This window comes from Colossoma macropomum, unplaced genomic scaffold, assembly GCF_904425465.1.
Source record: "Colossoma macropomum unplaced genomic scaffold, Colossoma_macropomum, whole genome shotgun sequence".
Taxonomy (NCBI): domain Eukaryota; kingdom Metazoa; phylum Chordata; class Actinopteri; order Characiformes; family Serrasalmidae; genus Colossoma; species Colossoma macropomum.
The window spans coordinates 36,950,593-36,970,012 of NW_023494799.1; the positions used below are offsets into that span (position 1 = coordinate 36,950,593).

The window sequence follows — 19,420 nt, forward strand, 5'->3', positions numbered from 1 at the left end:
CAAACCTATTTGGTGCTATATAGAACCATTTTTCGAAAATAAAACCTTTAAATAACCGTATATAACATGTTTCCGTTCAAAGAGAAGAACCATTTTACAATGCATTCAAATGGTTCTTTGAGTGTCCACAGTTCTTTATATAACCATTGCCTATGCTAAAGAGTCCTTGAAGAACCATTTCAAAGAACCACTGAAAGGTTCTTCAGGGAACCAAAAGTGGTTCTTCTATGGCATCACAAAGAAGAGTGTTGGTTTATTTGAACCTCTAATTGTTTGACGATCTGCTGTTGGAATTTGCTGTTTATCCGAATGAAACACCACTGAGCATCATATCAGGTGCCTCCATTCACAGTGCAGATTGGACTTGTGAATAGTGCAGGATGATGATTGCACAGCCTCCCTGTCCAACCCAAAACAAATACAATTTCCAGCGACTTTTCCTCCCTCAGTTCTCTCAAATTACATTCTTATGTATAATGCATTGCAGTCAATTTGGTTCCAGACGTTTAAAGACGTATGGAAATGTCAATGAAACAGAAAGAAGCTTGTTAATACAGAGACACTCCTTCCCATTAGTTATTGGACAAACTCACAAACTGCATGCATTAGCGTCTCCGGACTGCATGAAGATGATTCATTCTGACAGTGCCAGCGTGGAGTTGTTAAGAACTGGTGGGTTGAAATCTATTATAATGTATGCAAATTACCCTCCCAGTAGAGTGCAGTATTAGGCAGGACTGTGTGCACAGAGAGATACAGCAAAAACATCTATGACACCTTTATTTGTCTCCTGCTCTTCCATTAACCTACCATGACGACAGTGCCACAGAATAGAGGATAATGTCAAAATATTTCAAGACCTTTATGCAAATATAAAAGATGCTGAATATAAATAAGTATAAACTAATAGAACAACAGTTGGCTGACAAGTCTGTTCCTCTTCTCCTTTCTCTGGAAAGACCTTTGAACCATCACGTTGCTACCGTAACAAAACTTCATATCTCTGAAACTGTAACTTTAGAGGACAAGCAGAAACATTCTTAACTTTAATGTATGATAATGTGACTTTATTCCAAGTAAATATTGATTCGTTCTTGATGGTCAGTTCGTTACTGAACGTCCATGCAGTGTAAATGGAAAACTGCCATTTTTAAATTTCAGTTTTTCAAATGAAATAAATGAAATGTAACTAGATTTTGATGATAGTGACAATCTTCAAAGCTCCCAAGTTCTTCACTCCAAAGCTACCACCAACCCTCTAAAAAATAAAGTTACATGACCCTTATTAGTCCCACAACGGGGAAATTTCACCTCCGCATTTTAACCCATCTGTGCATTGAAACACCACGTACACACTAGTGAACACACACACTAGGGGCAGTGAGCACACTTGCCCGGAGTGGTGGGCAGCCCTATCCACGGCGACCGGGGAGCAGGTGGGGGTTAGGTGCCTTGCTCAAGGGCACTTCAGTAAAACGTACTGTCGGCTCAGGTGATCTTCCGGTCATAAGGCTGGTTCCATAACCTCCAGCCCATGACTACCCCCAAAAATGTTCTTTGACCAATGCTATAAAAGAACCACATTTTAGTTCCCTGAAGAGTCTTTCAATGGATAGTTCTTTAGGGAACTAAAAGTGGTTCTTCTTTGACCAATGCCATAGAAGAACCACTTTTACTTCCCTAAAGAACCTTTCAATGGATAGTTCTTTGGAGAACCATTTTGTAAATTAGATGTGTGTATGACCAACCTTTTTAAAAAAGTTTAAAGCACCTATAAATAATATTAAAGTTTGTGGAAGAACCCAAAGAGTGGCAAAGAACCTTCACATTACACACTTTTAAAAGGTTCTTTACGCTCACTTTTTAAAACATTGTTCTTTAGGTAAACAAAAGTGGTTCTTTCATGGCATTGCTCAAAGACCTCTTTGTGGCCCCTTAAAGTGGTATAGAATCTTTACAGTCTCAAAAGGTGCTGTAACGGGTTCTTTGAGCACCAGCATAGAAGAACCACTTTTGGTTCAATAAAGAATCATGTTTGAAAAAAAAGTGAGCGTGAAGAACGTTGTAAGAGTTTAAAGAACTGCTGCATGGTGTAAAGGTACTTTGCCAGGGTTCTTCTTAGAAACTTTACATTATATAGAGGTTCTTTAAACTTTAAAAAAGGTTCTTCACACTCACACCTCTCATTTACAGAAATGGCCATCAATTGTGGCACCTTTTTTAAAGAGAACATTATGTGAAGGATCTTTGAACCTTTAAAAGGTTCTTCCCACTCTCAAATCTCTTTATCAAACACAGTTCTTGAGGGAACCAACTATGGTTGTTAAATTGCAAGTCGGTCTGCAAGTCTGTCATTTGTTTAAGTCGTGTTGTGGTTGGAATTAGCACTGTTTAATCAGTAAACGTAGTGCTTCACTGCATTACTCACTGAAATCGTCAACATAAAATAATAGGAAAATAACCACTACTTGTGATCATTTTGTCTGGACAACAATATCCCTTGTTAATGGAATCACAGACGGGAAAACAGTTTCAGCCAATTATGCCACAACAGTGGCAGACTAGCCAATATCCAATCTAACAAACAAATGCAGTAAACAAAAACAAGCCACAAAAGCATGATAAGAGCTTGTGCTACAAATTATGTGCATCGCTGTTTTCAACTTAAGCTGCTCAAATGTGACCAGCACAGTGATATCAGGAAATATTCACAGACATTCCAGACTCTATTTTTTAAATCCACAATTGAATTCAAAAACAAGAAAAAACACAGGTGCAATAATTTTTTGGAGAGATGCCATAAAAAAGTTTTGGTTTCCTAAAGAACCTTTCAGCAGATGATTCTTTACAGAATAATTTGTGACTTCAGGCTGGAGTTCTGCTATAAGCTAGACGAGTCCCTGCCTTGATAAACAGAGATAAGAGTAACAGAATATGTTACAAGTGTATATATATATATATATATATATATATATATACACACACACACACACAACGGTTAGTTCCGGCCACGCAAGCTGATTGGTTGAGAAGCGTTTTTTCACAAACACTGTATCACTCTGAGACGCCATTGCTAAGCAATGACTTTGACAGCTGTAGGAGGCGCTCAAGCCATTTGAACGTTTTTACAAACAGAAAATGGACACTTTTAAGATCACATTTGACCGACAGCCGATTTGGTCAGGCTCTGAAGATGAGACGACACTAAATTTCCAAACTGTCATCACCACTGAGCAGCTTTTCAGTTGGTAGCTGTGACAGAAGAACAGCTAAACAACCTGGAATCAGCCAGAAATGAACCCAATACCATTCGCCAAACTAAATGGGCTGTAAGATGCTTTACAGACTGGCTGGAACAAAACAACATTAATACTGATCTGGCAAAAACTGACAAAACTGAGCTAAACTTGATATTGTTGCAGGCCCAGTCTGATTTGGTCAGACTCTGAAGATCAGACTACACGTTTGGCGAATGGTATTCGGTTCATTTCTGGCTGATTCCAGGTTGTTTGGCTGTTCTTCTGTCACAGCTGCCGACTGAAAAGCCGCTCAGTGGTGACAGTTTGGGAATTTAGTGTAAGGAGCTGGAGAATGAACTGCCGGCTGTGCAGCGAGTGGGTGGAGCTCATTACTCTGACGTAGCAATAAGCTGCTTGTTAAGGAAATATAATTTGGCGGAAGGAACTGCGAACATTAAAACATATTAAACGCCGCGTTCACGGCCCAGTTTATTAATTTCTTACTTTATTTATTTAACTGTTGTATAAAAGCGATAGAACACTCAAGGTTGTGTGTTATCGTGAATAACATCACAGCTGTGATGTTATTTCATGATAACACACTCCCTCTCATGTTCTATTGCTTAAATAAAACTTGTATATGTGTATATTAGGGCTGTCAAGTGATCATGTATCCTAGTGATGACTGTGGATCTTGAGGGCCACTCATAAGTTTGGTCATTGGACGCAATCTTAATTATGTCACGCAGACCTTCTTCCTCCACCATGCAAATCGGCCCGCATGCTATAGCTATCCAGTTAGCAATTGCTACTATTAATTTGCTGGAGGTTGACGTGTCTGTTGTTTTCTGCCGAACACTGTTGAGTTGGTCTGTTGCGGCCTGACAGTAACTACACACAGCCTTTTTTCAAGCAAGCTGTCTGGCAAAGTTTTAAAATGGAACTTTCTCAACTTTGACTGATTCAAAGAGTATAGAGTGACTCCCAATACAGTCTGATTCACTTGAAGGCCAGAGTGACGCGCATTCAAAATGCAGTGATTCAAAAAGAATTTGTGTTAATGGCACAAATTTTTTTACTCCATTAAAGTGAGATTGTGTTAATGTGTTATTATTGCATGAACCTCAATAGTCCCTATATGTGTATACATATTCTCTTTATATGCACTAATGTGCAAATGTCTTAGGCACTCAAGAAAATAAATTAGATCTGAGAAAGCTTTTCGTCTAGGCAATAAGCATTTTCATTTTTACATTTATTTGTGTCTATTTTAATATTATATTATCATTTTACTGACAAAACACACTTACTGCTCAGACAAATGGTTTAAAATGCCTACATAGGTGACTGATTACCATAGGATTAACTTGTTTCTCTCTGCCAACAAAAAGAAGAGAAAGCCTATTACCTCAAAGCACACTTATAATAGAAGCTAATAGGATGCAGCTTTAGCACCTGCCCATTGGCCTCTATTATTAACATGTGTGGAGTCAGTGGGTGTTTATTGGCTGTGGTAATTGGTAATCGACTGTATGCCACAGACGCAGCAGATACAGTTTAGGTTGAAAAACGCTGGAGGGTTTCTTTAAAAAGTGTTTAAATGCTGATGGTGAACTGCATTTGCATTGTTATAGCCCCCCTGTAGTAATCTCTTTTCCAGTCCTGAGGGCCTCAGCGCCACACAGTTTCATATTTTCCTTCATTTTTAACACTTTACCTAACACATTGCTTAATCAGACCCTTTCGTGGGCTGAATTAGGTGTGATGGAGCCGTTAGAACATTAAACACAAAGTGTTATGGGTACTGCAGGATCCATCAGCTGGCAGCTGGGAAAATCTCCATCTCTGGAGTGTTTGATCCCGTGGGAGAAACAAACAGGGGAATTTGATTAGGAAAGAAGGAGAAACACATTCTGCTTTGGAAAGTAATGTAGATGTGAAGTAACACACAGTTTTGTGTCACTTTGATTGTTTTTTTTCTTTTTTTAAAAGTCAATTTATTCTATCTGTTCGCCAGAGTAGATGAGAGTCGTTGTTGTGAGTAACAGGGCTTTATTCTCCTCAAAGCTTTTGATCACTTTTGACTCTAGGACAACCAGTGGAAGAAAAAAACGGGTTTCAGAGTGTTTACAGTAATGCCTTCTGAATGTCTTCCTGCTGCTTTATTAGTGAGGCCACTGTGGAGATAACTGCCAGGAGAGACAGTGTGTGGTCAATGTGATGGATTGTTTTTTAGCTGCTGGGAAGACAGTGTGTGTGTGTGTGTGTCTGTGTGTATGTATCACTAGCCACGTTTACATACAGCCTAATAATCCATTAATAATCCGACTGATAGCTCAATCGGAATAGAATATGTCCATGTATACATTTCAGTCGGAATAGTCTAGTCCAATTGAGACCATTCGGAATACAGTTTCTGTCCCACTGATTGAGGTGGGTAATCCTGTAAATAATCTGTTAAATAGAAGAATAATAGCCGTGTAAACGCCTGTATCTGATTACATTCCCTATCAGAAAGTTTAAGTACGTTCTGATCATGTTCGTCACGTCATAGTGAAAGTTTATACTGTTCAGCATGGCGGAGCAGAAACTGGTCTGCAGAGGAGACGAAGTTTATGCTCTGATCTTTAAAAGACGGCGGTGGGACGGACGTCCAGCTTATGTGGAACACGATGTCTTCCTCTCGGCCTTCTTTAATAAGGACATGTGAAGCACATTTTCCTCATTTTAAAGCGCTGCTTACTGCTGCTCGTCTCACTCTGACACTTCAATCAGAATAGTCCAGTCCGATTGAGGTGGGTAATCCTGTAAATAAAATGGGTCTTCATGGCTTAAACGATGAACGTCATATTTGGCAAAATCGAACACTGCATTCCAACATAAGATCCTCATCCCTATTTTAAAACATGGTGGTGGCAGTATCACGGTTTGGGGCTGTTTTGCTGCTGTGGGACCAAAACAGTTTGAGAATTAGTACTTAGAGCCAAGGTTGGGTAGTAACAGAATACGTTTATCAACTATCTTCCCTTATAATTACAGAAAAAAAGACAGTAATCAGATTACACGTTACACATTGAAAAATAGGGCGATTACCAGCAGGATTACATTCAATGAAATCTTGCCATCTTTCACTGAAATTTGCTGTTTTAATGATAATTATGTCACATGAGTTGTGTAGATTTAAAGACTTGGTAACACTTTACTGTAGGTTGCTGTTCATAAGGCTACATGACATCTACATAAGCTCGTCTTGACAACTGACATAACTTGACATAAATGCTTATAAATGCTTATTCCCATAGGCAGTATCTGTCTTAAAGGCTACTTTAGCTAACTGTGATCAAAACAGGCAAATATAACCTTTATAACGAATGACGCGTATTGGAATAAGCATTTATAAACATTTATGTAGGGTTATGTCAGTTGTCATGACAAGCTTATGAAGGTGTCATATAGCCTTATAAACAGCACCCTACAGTAAAGTGTTACCAAAGACTTTTTAATTTGAGGAGATGGGGGAAGAGCTGCTGCCAGGAGAGATTTAAGAAGAATCCCCCTAAAAAGAAGCAGTACACGTTTTTTTATTCAGCCAGCCCATTGAAATTTTAGTATTTTATATTGGCAGAACTGAGATCTGCAGCATTTTCCTGAAGATGGTCTATCTGAATCAGGAGTCTACCCTGATTTTTTACAGATTATACAACAGCAGACTGATCTGATAGTAAACTCCTTACCCTCATGTGTTGCTCTGTAAAATTCTACAGTTTGACTGATTATTAATCAAACTCTTGTTAACCTTAACCTACCAGCTTTTAACTAACACTCTGAAACGTGAACAGAGAGCGAAGTCTTGTGACACACGGCAAGGTTAGCCAGTACAGCCTTTTAGCAGATAGAAAACAGAGGATGGGCAGTTAGAGCTTTTACAACCTGTATTTATGATTATTATTGATGAGGGATCTTTTGATCAGATTCATCTTTTGACTTGTTAAACAGCAGATTTTTAATGAATAAGGCAAATAAGGAAAAGGACAGCAGTAGAGTTTTTAACTATATTGCATTTGGTCGAAAGTACTAGATCATTCTGCATCAACTACTTAACTGTGTTTATTCTAATAGATTTTAGTCTGAGTGTACTGATTTTTAAATTATTTTCCTGTTAAAATCACTTATTTTGTTCCTGAGGAGCAAAGCTTGATTTCTGAACTTCAAGGTTTGAGTACAGATATCTAAACTCAAACAAATTATACTGTCATACAAATTTGTGTTTTAATTTTTTCATATATTGCTCCTCTTAGATGTAGCTGTTTTAAGCAGTTCTGTGGGGAGGAATGAGCCAAAAATCCTCCAAGTCAATGCGCAGGGCAGATCAACAGTTACAGGAACCGTTTGGTTCAAGTCTTTGCTGTTCTAGGGGGTCACATCAGTTCCTGAAAGCAGAAGTTTACATACTTTTGCCAACAGAGACATTAAATGTTAGATTACGTAGCTCAATAAATGAATAAAAACTATGTACATGTTGGTGCTGTTTGTTTAACTGGATTCTCTGTATTTATTGTTATGACATAAATGAAGATCTGGTCATATTATAGGTCAAATTATGAAGAAATTCGCGAAATAATAAAGGCCTTACAAACTTTCGAGACGCACTGTACGTAAACACATTCACAAAAGCAATGAATTCAAAATGAAACTCTTAGTTTTTTGTGATATGGGTCCTTTAAAAGAGTGCTTTGAGTCTCCTCTCTACCTATTTGCAGTTGTAAGAACTGGTATATCAGTTTACAGTAGTGTGGAGAGAATAAATGAACCTTTTCATTTTTAATCTACAGCTGGGTTCACTCAGAGCACTCTGCAAAAAATTCTAGATGTAAATTTTGTTATGGCATAATTTCTCCCTTTGGCTTCCAGAATAAATCTGGTATGTTGGCGTGTGCATGTAGGATATGACAATATTCTTCAGTTCCTCAGTGCATGAGCTTAAATGCATTTGCTCGGCCAGTTCTTTTCATGCGGACACGAGCTTTTGTGCCGGTTGTTCTTTACGCTTAACTGCTCAAGCTGCTGTATATGCGCTGAGGAAGAAAGCCTGAATTCCAGCTTACATCAATGTAGGCGTCTTTTATGTGTCACGTCACAAGTCCGCGTGGTGCGCTGTGTGACGCCTCGTGTGAATCCCAATCCATAATTATGCCATCACTGGCCTACAGTTGTTGTGTGTGTTAACGTCCAGGTTTAGATGTTAACCTACGAGCTGTCATGCCTTCATGTCTGCAGTGGGCACATGATTCACGCCGGTGTGAGTCACTCTCAGCACTCTGTCATTGATGAATAGCAGATAACAGTGTGTTTAAGGAGCATCAGGACTCGGCTCGCTAAAGTACAGTCAACCAGAATAAAGTGAATATGAGATATGTAGCTATGGGGCTGTATGGCTTTATTACATCATGAACAATAAAGGGTTATGACATCATAAACAGGAGAGGTTGACCTCAAAATGATCCAGTGCATCATAAAAGCTCACATTTTACTACTATTTGATTAGACTGGTTTATACCCAGTCTAATATGTACAAATGTGACTGTAATAACCATCAGAAGCACAAACAAGTATGTAAATCATAGAGTTTATTATGTCATAAACAAATACAAACAAGTATCTAAGTCTTAAAGCTTATTACATCATAAACAAATCCAGACAAGTATGTAAATCGTGGAGCTTATTAAATTATAAACAAATATAAGCAAGTATGTAAATCTCACACCTTAATACATCATAAATAAGAATGAACAAGTATGTAAATTGTATACCTTATTACATTGTAGACAAGTATAAACATGTGGGACATAATGACATCAACAAGTATTTAAATCTTGGACCTTATCACATAAACAGTAATACAGGTATGTGTAAATCCTGGACCTTATTACATCATAAACAAGTATAAATGAGTATTTAAATCTTGGATTGTATGACATCATAAACAGGCATGTCAATCTTGGACTTCATGACATCATAAACAAGTATGTAAATCTTGGAATCTTGGACCTTATGAGATCATAATCTAGTACGTAAATTTTGGATCTTATCATAAACAGGTATTATTAGTATTACCTTATTACTTCATAAACAAGTATAAAGCAGTGTGTAAAGCTTGAACCTTATTAGGATGTAAAAAAAATGCAAACAGGTCTGTAAATCTCAGACATCCCAACTACTTAATTCGATTACAGTTATTTGGGAAATTATTCATTATTTGTAATAAAATCTCAAATGTCACTGCAATTTAATTTTATTTGATTATTTTTGGCATAAATTAGAATTATTTTTAAAAACTTTACTAAATACATAGATGTGGGTGGAGTAATGATTTAGTTTTTTTGTTAAGTGTAATATTTTGTATTTGAAAATCATCCAGAATTTTTATTTTGTCAAAAAATGAGCTCATATATGAATGCATGAATACTATTATAATCAATTATAGTTTATTCGAACATTCTGAAAAAGATGCAGTTGAATCATCACCTTTAGGTTGAGGCAGTGTGATGCAGTTTTCATATTCATAATGTGAGTGAATGACCATGATTTAAACTGTAGTGGAAGCGAGACAATAAAAACAATAGACTACTATTTTTTTGTGTTTGAAAATAACCAGAGAATTTTATGTTATGCATTTCAATACATACTTTATTGAATGTTAATTTAATAGACTATAATCAATTCTAACGTTCATCTTCAGTTGAGTCACCACTTTCAGATGCGCTGATGCATTTTTTGCTCCTAAAAACAATGTATGAACAAGTCAGGTGGGCTTTTTTCTTGCCGGTGCCCCCAAGTAGACTGAGTGACGTCGAGATTACAGCTCATTGCTTTCTCCGGTGCGGATTGTAGGATGTGCACAGAGAGGATATGAACCATTAGGTGGTCTACTCTTTTCCATTCCTTCTCAATGGGGAGGTGCCATTGTCATGCAAATCAACAGCGGTTCCTAAATTGAGTGGGAGATAAACCCACTCACATTTCATTGTCTGAGACCAACTTGCATTTCTCTCTTGCTCTCTCTCTCTCCCGCTTGCTCACTTACTATCTCTCCTTCTTCTTGCTCTTTTTTTCCCCCCAAACAAACGTTCGAGAGGATGCTAGCAATTCTACACATGCTGTGCCACATTTCATCTGCATTTATTTATTTATTTACTTATTTTACATAATCCTGGGGTCTCAGATCACATGAGAATACGCTGTGTAAACTCTCTCCAACATGCCCTCGAGACCACTGGGCTGCACACTTCAAATGTTTCCTGCTGCTGCATCCGCACACTGTAAAAAAAGCCAGGGGTAGCAAAGCCCGGCTTGAGTCCAGACAGCCACAAACATTGGTTGATATAGCAACTCTGTTTTGTAGAATGGTCACTCTCCGTGAGCTTTGCTGCGGCAGTGATTTCCTTATCCTCCTTCAGCCTTGCAAGTCCACCCGTCGCTCTTTGGCAAATGCACCCAGTGCTAGTTGTTCTTCTTCCCCTGAATCAGTCTTTTATAGACAGTAAGTCTTGGTTCCCCACAGATTAGTTCCCACTGTTCCTTTGACAGAACCTCCTGCTTATTGTTGATAAATCTGACATGATACTTGAAGACATTTTCATGGAACACAAAAAGCACTGCAACTAAACTTCCAACTGTAAACTATATATATATATATATATATATATATCACTGCTGTCAGAAGAAAACCTTGTATCTCCAATTTTGACATAATTTGAAAATGTCTGTTGCTCTTTACATGTCTTTAAATTTCATGATGAATGGACCAAAAGAAACAGCCCAGAATTGCTTGGAAAAAAAAATTCTGGTTTCATTGTCTTACATTAAAAATAAAGTAGGTTTTTTTCCTTCTCCTGTAAAGTTATTATTTTTGAGATACAATATATATATATATATATATAATATATATATTATATATATATACATATATATAATAGAAATAACAGGGACATTTGCTTTAGTAGTCTAGCCCACAGGCTCTAATTTGATGGTAATGGAATACAGCAGTAGCCTGAAGATTGACTCAAACCTTCAATCTTCACAGCCTGATCAAACTGATGACACAACTCTTTTTACAGCAGTAACTGAGCACTAATATAAGCACTTATTGAAATGTATTGTACTGCATGTCTAATTCAACACAGGCTTTCATTTTCTAGCAATATCTGAGCTCAGGAGTAGCTTTTACTCTAACCTTTTTATACTAGCCAAGATAGTTTCTCTGGGTTGACAACTAAGCACTTTTGTAAGTCACTCTGGATATGAGTGTCTGCTAAATGCTGTAAATGTAAATCTACTGTGTTTGGAACATTGGTGTTACCTACTATGCTATCTAACCAATAGGAATGTATTATAATCTGTAAAAATGACCATGGCTTGTTCTAGATACATACATTACAGAACATTATAAAGTCCTCTGGTTTAATAATAATAATAATTAATAATAATAATTTTATTTATATAGCACTTTTTATGCCAGTGGCAGCTCAAAGTGCTTTACAGACAGGTGATAAAACATAGTTATAGAAAAGATCCTTAGTACTTAATTAGAATCAGAAGAAAATGAAGAAGATTAAAATTACCAGATAAAAACCACGAGACATTCAGTTTTAGTTAAATGCTAATTTAAAGAGATACGTTTTTAGGTGCTTCTTAAAAGTGAGCACTGGGCTTGACTGTCTAATAAAAGGTGGAATTGAGTTCCACAATTTAGAAGAACACTGTTTGTTTACAATTTTAAAACGTCAGCCTTGTCAGCTACTCACTGTAGCCCTAATACACATTAGGCATCAGAATATTTAGTGTCTTTAGAGTTATGTGAGAAGACTGGAATGGACAAAATGCACCGACTAAAGAGTGGTGCATCATTTAGAAAAGGCTATGACAAGCTATGAGGACATTTTTGTGTTTTTAAGAAGCAGAAAAGTCAAACAAGTAAATTAAAGGCTGATGTTCAATCAGCTACTTGTTGCTATTCAGTTTATGCAGTCACTCTACCCTGGGTGGTGTTGGTGTTGTTTACAGGTTTTGTTTAACTGAAGGATTTCATTCCAACACACTTTATAAATTATACAACACTTTCATGATTTTTTTTCATGATTGTAGCAGAGCATGTGCTACCCCGGGCTCAAGGAGGACGCAGGAGGCAGGGTTCAGGGTTGCAGCAACCATATCTTTAATTCTCCCCCAAATAACCACAAAGCAAACACAACACAACCAACGCTGCGCTAAGCTGGCCACTTTTCAGACAGCTAGACTTCAGCTTTTCAGCTCTTCACTAAGGCCCAGTCCCATTTCACCCCTCGCCCCTACCACTTAGCCCTTAGCCCTCTGTTTTGCGCGTTCACGCCTAGGGGTAGGGTGTCCCAATTTTTGTTGAAATGGAAGGGTAGGGCGAAGTGCTGGGGCTACATGGCCCTCCAAACCGAGAATTTTCAGAGGCTCCAAACGGAGAGTTATCAGAAAAAAGAAAAACCGGCAAGATGGCTGAACAAGAGACCAAACAAACACACAAATGTGAGAATTTTATCCATTAAAAAATTACAATAACTATGGTATTATCCTAGTTTAATGTTGTTTCAATGCATTATGGTCGTTTTCTTCATAACAAGCATGAAAATCGCTAATAGCATGCTAATGTTTCGGTAGCTATCTAGCTAACTTACCGTTCCACCTTAAATAGTCCGGCAGTATTGACACCTGAAGCGTCAGAATGTAACTGCTGCACGCAACTATTGCACCATTTAAGGTGGAACGGGAAAATTCGAACGAGAAGCTGGCGAATAGCTGACTTCACCTTCGTATCACCAAAGATTTAGCGGTGGGCGATAATAAATAACTGTTTTATTCCCCCTCTTTGAAGGCATAAGATGCCCTAAGTGTAACCAAAGCCCAGCAGCGAGGTTGCTGAACTTTTCCCTTCTCTGCGGTCACTGAAGACGGGCTGGCTCGCCTACTGAGCAGCGCTGGTAGCTGTTAACGAATCAATGCATTTTTTTTTTAATTTGAAGGTTGTCCCATTTCGTAGGGCAAGATTTCAACCACTACCCCTTGTAACTCAGTTCAAAGGGGTTAGGGTGACACTCGAAAACAAGGGGTAGGGTTAAAAAGAAGAAATGGGACTGGGCCTTAGTCTCTGCTGCTGCTGCTCGTCCCTCCTTCTCTCTCTGTTCCCGCTCAGCTCTTTTAAAAGGCGTCACGCTGCCAGCCAGATCAGCATCAGATGGGCACCAGAGCCAAGGGGGAACCAGAGCTCGCTGCTCCGCGTCCTCGTCACCGCCCCCAGCTGGCAGCTCGGCGGAGCTCGGGACTCGCTCCTTGCCCTCGTGCCTCTTGTTGCCGGCACCGTCGTCGTCCTCCTCTTCCTCCCGCCGTCACTCGCGTGACTCGGAGCTCGAGCTTTGCGCTCTGTCCCCCCACCCACTCGCGGCTCTCTCCCCGCCGTCCTCGCCGGGGTTCGTGGCCGCTCGATGTTCGGGCCCCGCCTTCCGACAGTTTCTCGCAGCCGCCATCGGGGCCCGGGGGGCGGGTGCACGCCACAATGATATACACTGCTGGGGTGGGCTTTACTCATACAAGAAATATTTACGCTATGTTACATGTAATACCACCTGTATTAGAGGAGTAAAAACATGTTTTGCATTATGTGTCAGTTGTTATTCCTTGCAAAAAAAAAAGATCCAAAATTGTTCCAAATGTCTATACAGCATTTTGAAATGAAACTATTCAATTGATGTAAATCATGTTATGAAATGTGCAGTTGTTCAGTGATCTAGAAGTACTGAAGATCTCCATGATAGGCATATTGTGTTGTAATTTCTCACATAAACGATAAAATACTGTCTTACTGCTCATCCCTAGTTTACCGACTCCCTTTTGTCCATGAATTCCTTCGCTTAGGCCTAAAACTGCACTGGGAAAATGGTTTAACAGTTCTGGGTGCTTAGCTTGGGAATGTCCAGTGTTGTGCCAGTGCTACATGCATCTAAAGGCATAATTGATGGAATGGAAGGACTGCGGATCTGCTCTGACATGCTTGATGGAGAGAGGTCATTCCTCTTGATGTGCGTAATATAGACACGTTAGGCCTTTGACACTGACACTATTATACTGTTAGTGAGATTGATTACCCGCTTGGGCACGCATGAACTGTTCCTCTTCCTCACTGTCGCAGAGATGGTAAATGACCTTTTCAGATATGCTTTTGGGAAACGACGGCTGCGCTCAGTTGCCACTCGTTCTACTGTGCGCAAATTTTGAAAACAGAACACAAGTGATAAGGTTTCTTTTGTTTCTCTCTTTTTCTTCCTCTCTACTGAGCCCACACTTTCATTTTTGTTGAAACATTGGTTCAGATACTCTACTACTGCGAGAGGCATGCGTGAGTGTTAATCTTATAATTTAGCATGCTTGGTTCGCTCTCATTTTCAGATTACATCTCTCATATAGTGATGAATTACATGATGACTCATGAATTTGCATTCAGTCGCGAAGCCTACACCGTCTCAGAGGAGCAGCACAATAAGTTTAGGATTTAATACAATAAACGTACTTCAGAATGACTGTTTGCTTCGGTGGGTTTTCATATGCTCATGTGAACAATATGAAAGTTGGGAGGAGGGAGGTGAAGGTGATGTGAGTTAGAGGGATGAGTAAACCCGTAGGGAGAGCAAGGCCACGATCTGCTCAGCTGCGTTTGTGTGTGGATGTGTGGATGTGTGTTTATGAGAGATCTTAACAGTTTGGCTTCAGTGATGATGTATCAAAATGATTAGAGCACAGAGTTCTGCAGGTCTGACTAATCAATACAGTTTTTACATAAGAAGCTACTGGTATTATATAATATCAGCAGCCTTTTCAAAAAACATACACAATAAGAAACATTATTTGTTCAGATGCAGCCTTCAAGCATGATAAAAAAAAATCTGTTTACTTGATTAAAACACCGATCAGGCATAACATTATGACCACCTCCTTGTTTCTACGCTCATTGTCCATTTTATCAGCTCCACTTACTATATAGGTGCACTTTGTAGTTCTACAGTTACAGACTGTAGTCCATCTGTTTCTCTGCATACTTTGTTAGCCCCCTTTTACCCTGTTCTTCAGTGGTCAGGACCCCCATGGACCCTCACAGAGCAGGTACTATTTGGGTGGTGGATCATTCTCAGCACTGCAGTAACACTGACGTGGTGGTGGTGTGTTAGGGTGTTGCGCTGGTCCTGTGACCACTGATGAAGGACTAGAGGATGACCAACACAAACTGTGCAGCAGCAGATGAGCTATCGTCTCTGACTTTACATCTTCAAGGTGGACTGACAAGGTAGGAGTGTCTAATAGAGTGGACACAGTGTTTAAAATCTCCAGCAGCACTGCTGTGTCTGATCCAGTCGTACCAGCACAACACACACTAACACACCACCACCACGTCAGTGTTACTGCAGTACTGAGGATGATCCACCACCCAAATAGTACCTGTTCTGTGAGGGTCCATGGGGGTCCTGACCACTGAAGAACAGGGTAAAATGGGGCTAACAAAGTATGCAGAGAAACAGATGGACTACAGTCTGTAACTGTAGAACTACAAAGTGCACCTATATAGTAAGTGGAGCTGATAAAATGGACGATGAGCGTAGAAATAAGGAGGAAATAAGGAAAATTAAGTAAACCAAAAGACAAATTGTGCCAAGTTTAGAGACCTTCCTTTCGTTCATTTAGGTGCCGGTCAAAATAAGTTGAGTTAAGTACAAGGGGTGCATGCATTTTTTAAAACAAGTGGCCAAAGTCAGTCAGACATCAAACCCCAGTGCTCTGAAAAATGGTGGGTCTAATGCCTGCTTGCACCTATAGTTCTGATCATCTCTGTATTTTATTCATGTGGAAATTATGTACATGTTTGAATCAAGTAAATTCAAAATATCTTTTTTCAGTTGGATTTGGTCTCAGCAGAAATCAGAGCCTCTAATGTGGCCATTGGCTGCTTTTATGACTTTGCCTGAATGGTCTGGTCATTGTTCTCTTTTTCATCATTCAGCTGGATCGCACAGAGGTCATCAAGAGTAACCTGAACCCAGTCTTTGCCAAGGTCTTACTGCTGGACTACTACTTCGAGGAAGTGCAGAAGCTGCGCTTTGAGGTCTACGACATTCATGGAACCCACAGCATTGGAACTCGCGATGACGACTTCCTGGGTGGCGTGGAGTGCACACTTGGCCAGGTGAGATATTCAGCATTCTTGATTTTGCATTTACACTCAGCCACTTTATTAAAAACGCTTACCTTGTAGCTCCACCTTGCTAGTGTACAATAAGAAAATGTTGATGATTTAAAACATGATCCTCTAGCCTTTATCCCAGTGGTCACCAACCCTCGTCCTGGAAATCTTCTTTCCTGCAGATTTTAGTTCCAACCTACAATAAGTTTATTTATATAGCGCTTTTTACAACGGGTGTTGTCACAAAGCAACTTTACAGAAAAATCTGGGTCCAAGCCCACATGAGCGTCGCCAGTGGCGACAGTGGCAAAGAAAAACTCCCTAAAAGCAAGAGGAAGAAACCTTGAGAGGAACCAAGACTCAAAAGGGGAACCCATCCTCCTCTGGTCGACACCAGATAGCAAACAATAACAGTGAATAAGATCTGATTATTAGTATAACATACAGAAAATGGGGAAAAGCAGGAGTAGCAATGTCTATGTTTACAAAGATGCAGCAGCATCAGGAGGGTCAGTTCATGCAGGTGAGGTTTGTACAGCATTGTACAGCAGGAAGGTTCATGATGGTCAAACTGGTCCAGAAGGCTGGCGAGCAATGGTTACCTGATCAAGGAAGAAGAAGCAACAGCATCAGACGCACAGGACGGGCAGTTGTTGAGCTCGAAAAAGAGACCCACAGGCAGTGATCAGGAACTTGTGAAGAAGCTCATTAGCTGTAGCAGGTGTGGCAGACCGTGGTTGGGTCCAGCCTTCGCAGATCTCCAGGACCACGGTTGGTGACCACTGCTCTAGCTCTTCTTCAGTGGTCAGTTTCTGACCAGAGAACTGCTTTAGGGTGGATATTTATGGTTGGCAGACTGTTCTGGACCTAGTACTGATTCAGAGTTGTGTAAAAACCCCAGCAGCACCCAGACATCAGGGGGTCATTTATTGGTGCAATGCCCCACCAACTAATCATCGTGCCCCTCTAAACCCTCTACTCTTTAAACATACTTCTATGAGCAGCAGGAAAACAAAGTGAAACTAAACTTTGTTTGCGCTACTACTGCTTGCTGCGTGTGCCCAGCATTAAAGACCTGGCTCGGCATCAGAAGGTCATTTAGTGAGGCAGTGCCCCACCATCCAATCTTAATGCCCCACAAACCCTCTACTTCTATAGTGGCAGCTGGCAAAAACAAAGTGAAATTAAGGTTTGTGTGCTGATGCTCCTTCCTGTACGCACCTCATATCAGAGGCTATCGAGTTACATAGAAAGGTCTGCATGCATTATTTTGTAATTGCTGCACTTTAGGAATGCGCTGTATGTTGTGGGAAGATAAATCAGCAGATTTCCTGAATGAGTAGACCTTTGATGAATGGCCATAAATGTGGCTGATTCACTCTTGAATAAGTAGCTCTAGATCTTTATCATCCATATTTGGGTTTTTTCATATGCTGTACCAGCCACCCAGCAACCAGAAACCAATGATAAATAGAGTTTGACTGGCTAACTGTACATGACAATAGGACTGCAGTCTGCAATTATACACCTATATAATGGAGCTATAAGGCTGTGGGACCCCATAACTTGGTCGGGGTAGGTGTTTCTAAAGTGCATTTTATTCTATACCATGGTTTTCATTTTTACATTCCACGCATAAACACTTTCTACAAATCTGTCCAACAGATAGTGGCGCAGAAAAAGATGGTGAAGCCTCTGTTACTGAAATACGGAAAATATGCCGGAAAATCCACCATCACGGTAAGTTGTGTTCTGATTTATCAGTTCTGATACAGCATGTCCAGTTGGTATTACCAGACAAGCTGCCTCTGTGCTTTCATTAACACACATTCTTTTGTAGAAGAAAAAGTCCTTAGGTACATTTCTGCATCTCATAATATTACAATTTGCTCCGTTTTGATTTATTCATCAAAAGATTACTGAGAACGGAAAACAAAAACAAACCATTTCATGAGAGCTCAATAGGCTGAAGTACCTCAGGCGAACAGAGAGAGATGAAGAGGAGGTTGGGAGTTGGAAAAAAAAGAGCAAACACCATCTGTCAGGCCAACGCACTACTCAAAAGAGAACACTGTCGGCAGAGGTGTGTTTTCCGAGGCCCTCAATTAATGTGTTAATAGATATGAATGTGAGCCGGGGTGTTTTCAGAGCATTCGGGCGGAGAAGGTGAATTGCTCCAATTATCTCAGGCTCTGCTTCGCTTAGTGGCTTCCTACAGGTAGCAGAACTAGACTTGCAAAATTCCATGGAAGTGAATCTTCCACCTGCAGCCCCAGCAAAACATTTGAATAAGGGTGATTCTGTAAAGGTTTTGTGTTTTTTGTCACACAGCAGCCCTTTACAAAGCGTTTGACTCTGTCTTTAAGTACAGCTGAAGTTGCAGTTCTAGTGAGTTCACTCCCTGGCTTAAAATGACCCAGGGACTGGGCTGTAAGGATGAGATTTGCTGGTGCATGTGATAGCAGCTGCTTAGAAAAATGTTACTGTAGCCTTATAGTTCTTTTCAGACCAGTGGCCTAGTTTATATAAAAAAAAAATTAATGTGTTTCTGGAAAAAGATGGCTGATCTATTGGGATAATATGCAACTGATTAGTCTGCTGGAAATGGAAGGCATTGGCATATTTTCTGTGCATCTACCACTTTTGTAATTCTTCCAAAAACTGCAAAATGTTTGAAAGCTCTCACTGGCTATTTCTAACTCCTTGCTTTCTCATGTGCCATGTGCAATCAAACCGCACACAACTAAAACAGCTTTGAAAAATAGTTTTGCTTATTTCAGCTTAGTAAGATGATGCTTAAAAGCCCACACACGCAGCGCTTTGCTTGCTCATCAGTTTACAGCTGCTGCACTTGACTATGTTTTAGACAGGTGGCCTTTTCCTGACTTTTCAACACCCACTATAATGACCTATGGACTCCAAGGTCTCC

General features: G+C 39.8%; 1 protein-coding gene across 1 annotated transcript in view; it reads left to right on the plus strand.

Moving 5' to 3' along the window:
• The window catches only part of cpne7 (copine VII), a 72,164-nt gene that overhangs the window by 3,889 nt on the left and 48,855 nt on the right, over positions 1–19,420 (plus strand). The window contains exons 2-3 of the mRNA XM_036586825.1: positions 16,312–16,494; positions 18,157–18,231. Coding sequence (XP_036442718.1) covers positions 16,312–16,494; positions 18,157–18,231 — 258 coding nt within the window. The remainder of the gene's footprint in view (positions 1–16,311; positions 16,495–18,156; positions 18,232–19,420) is intronic.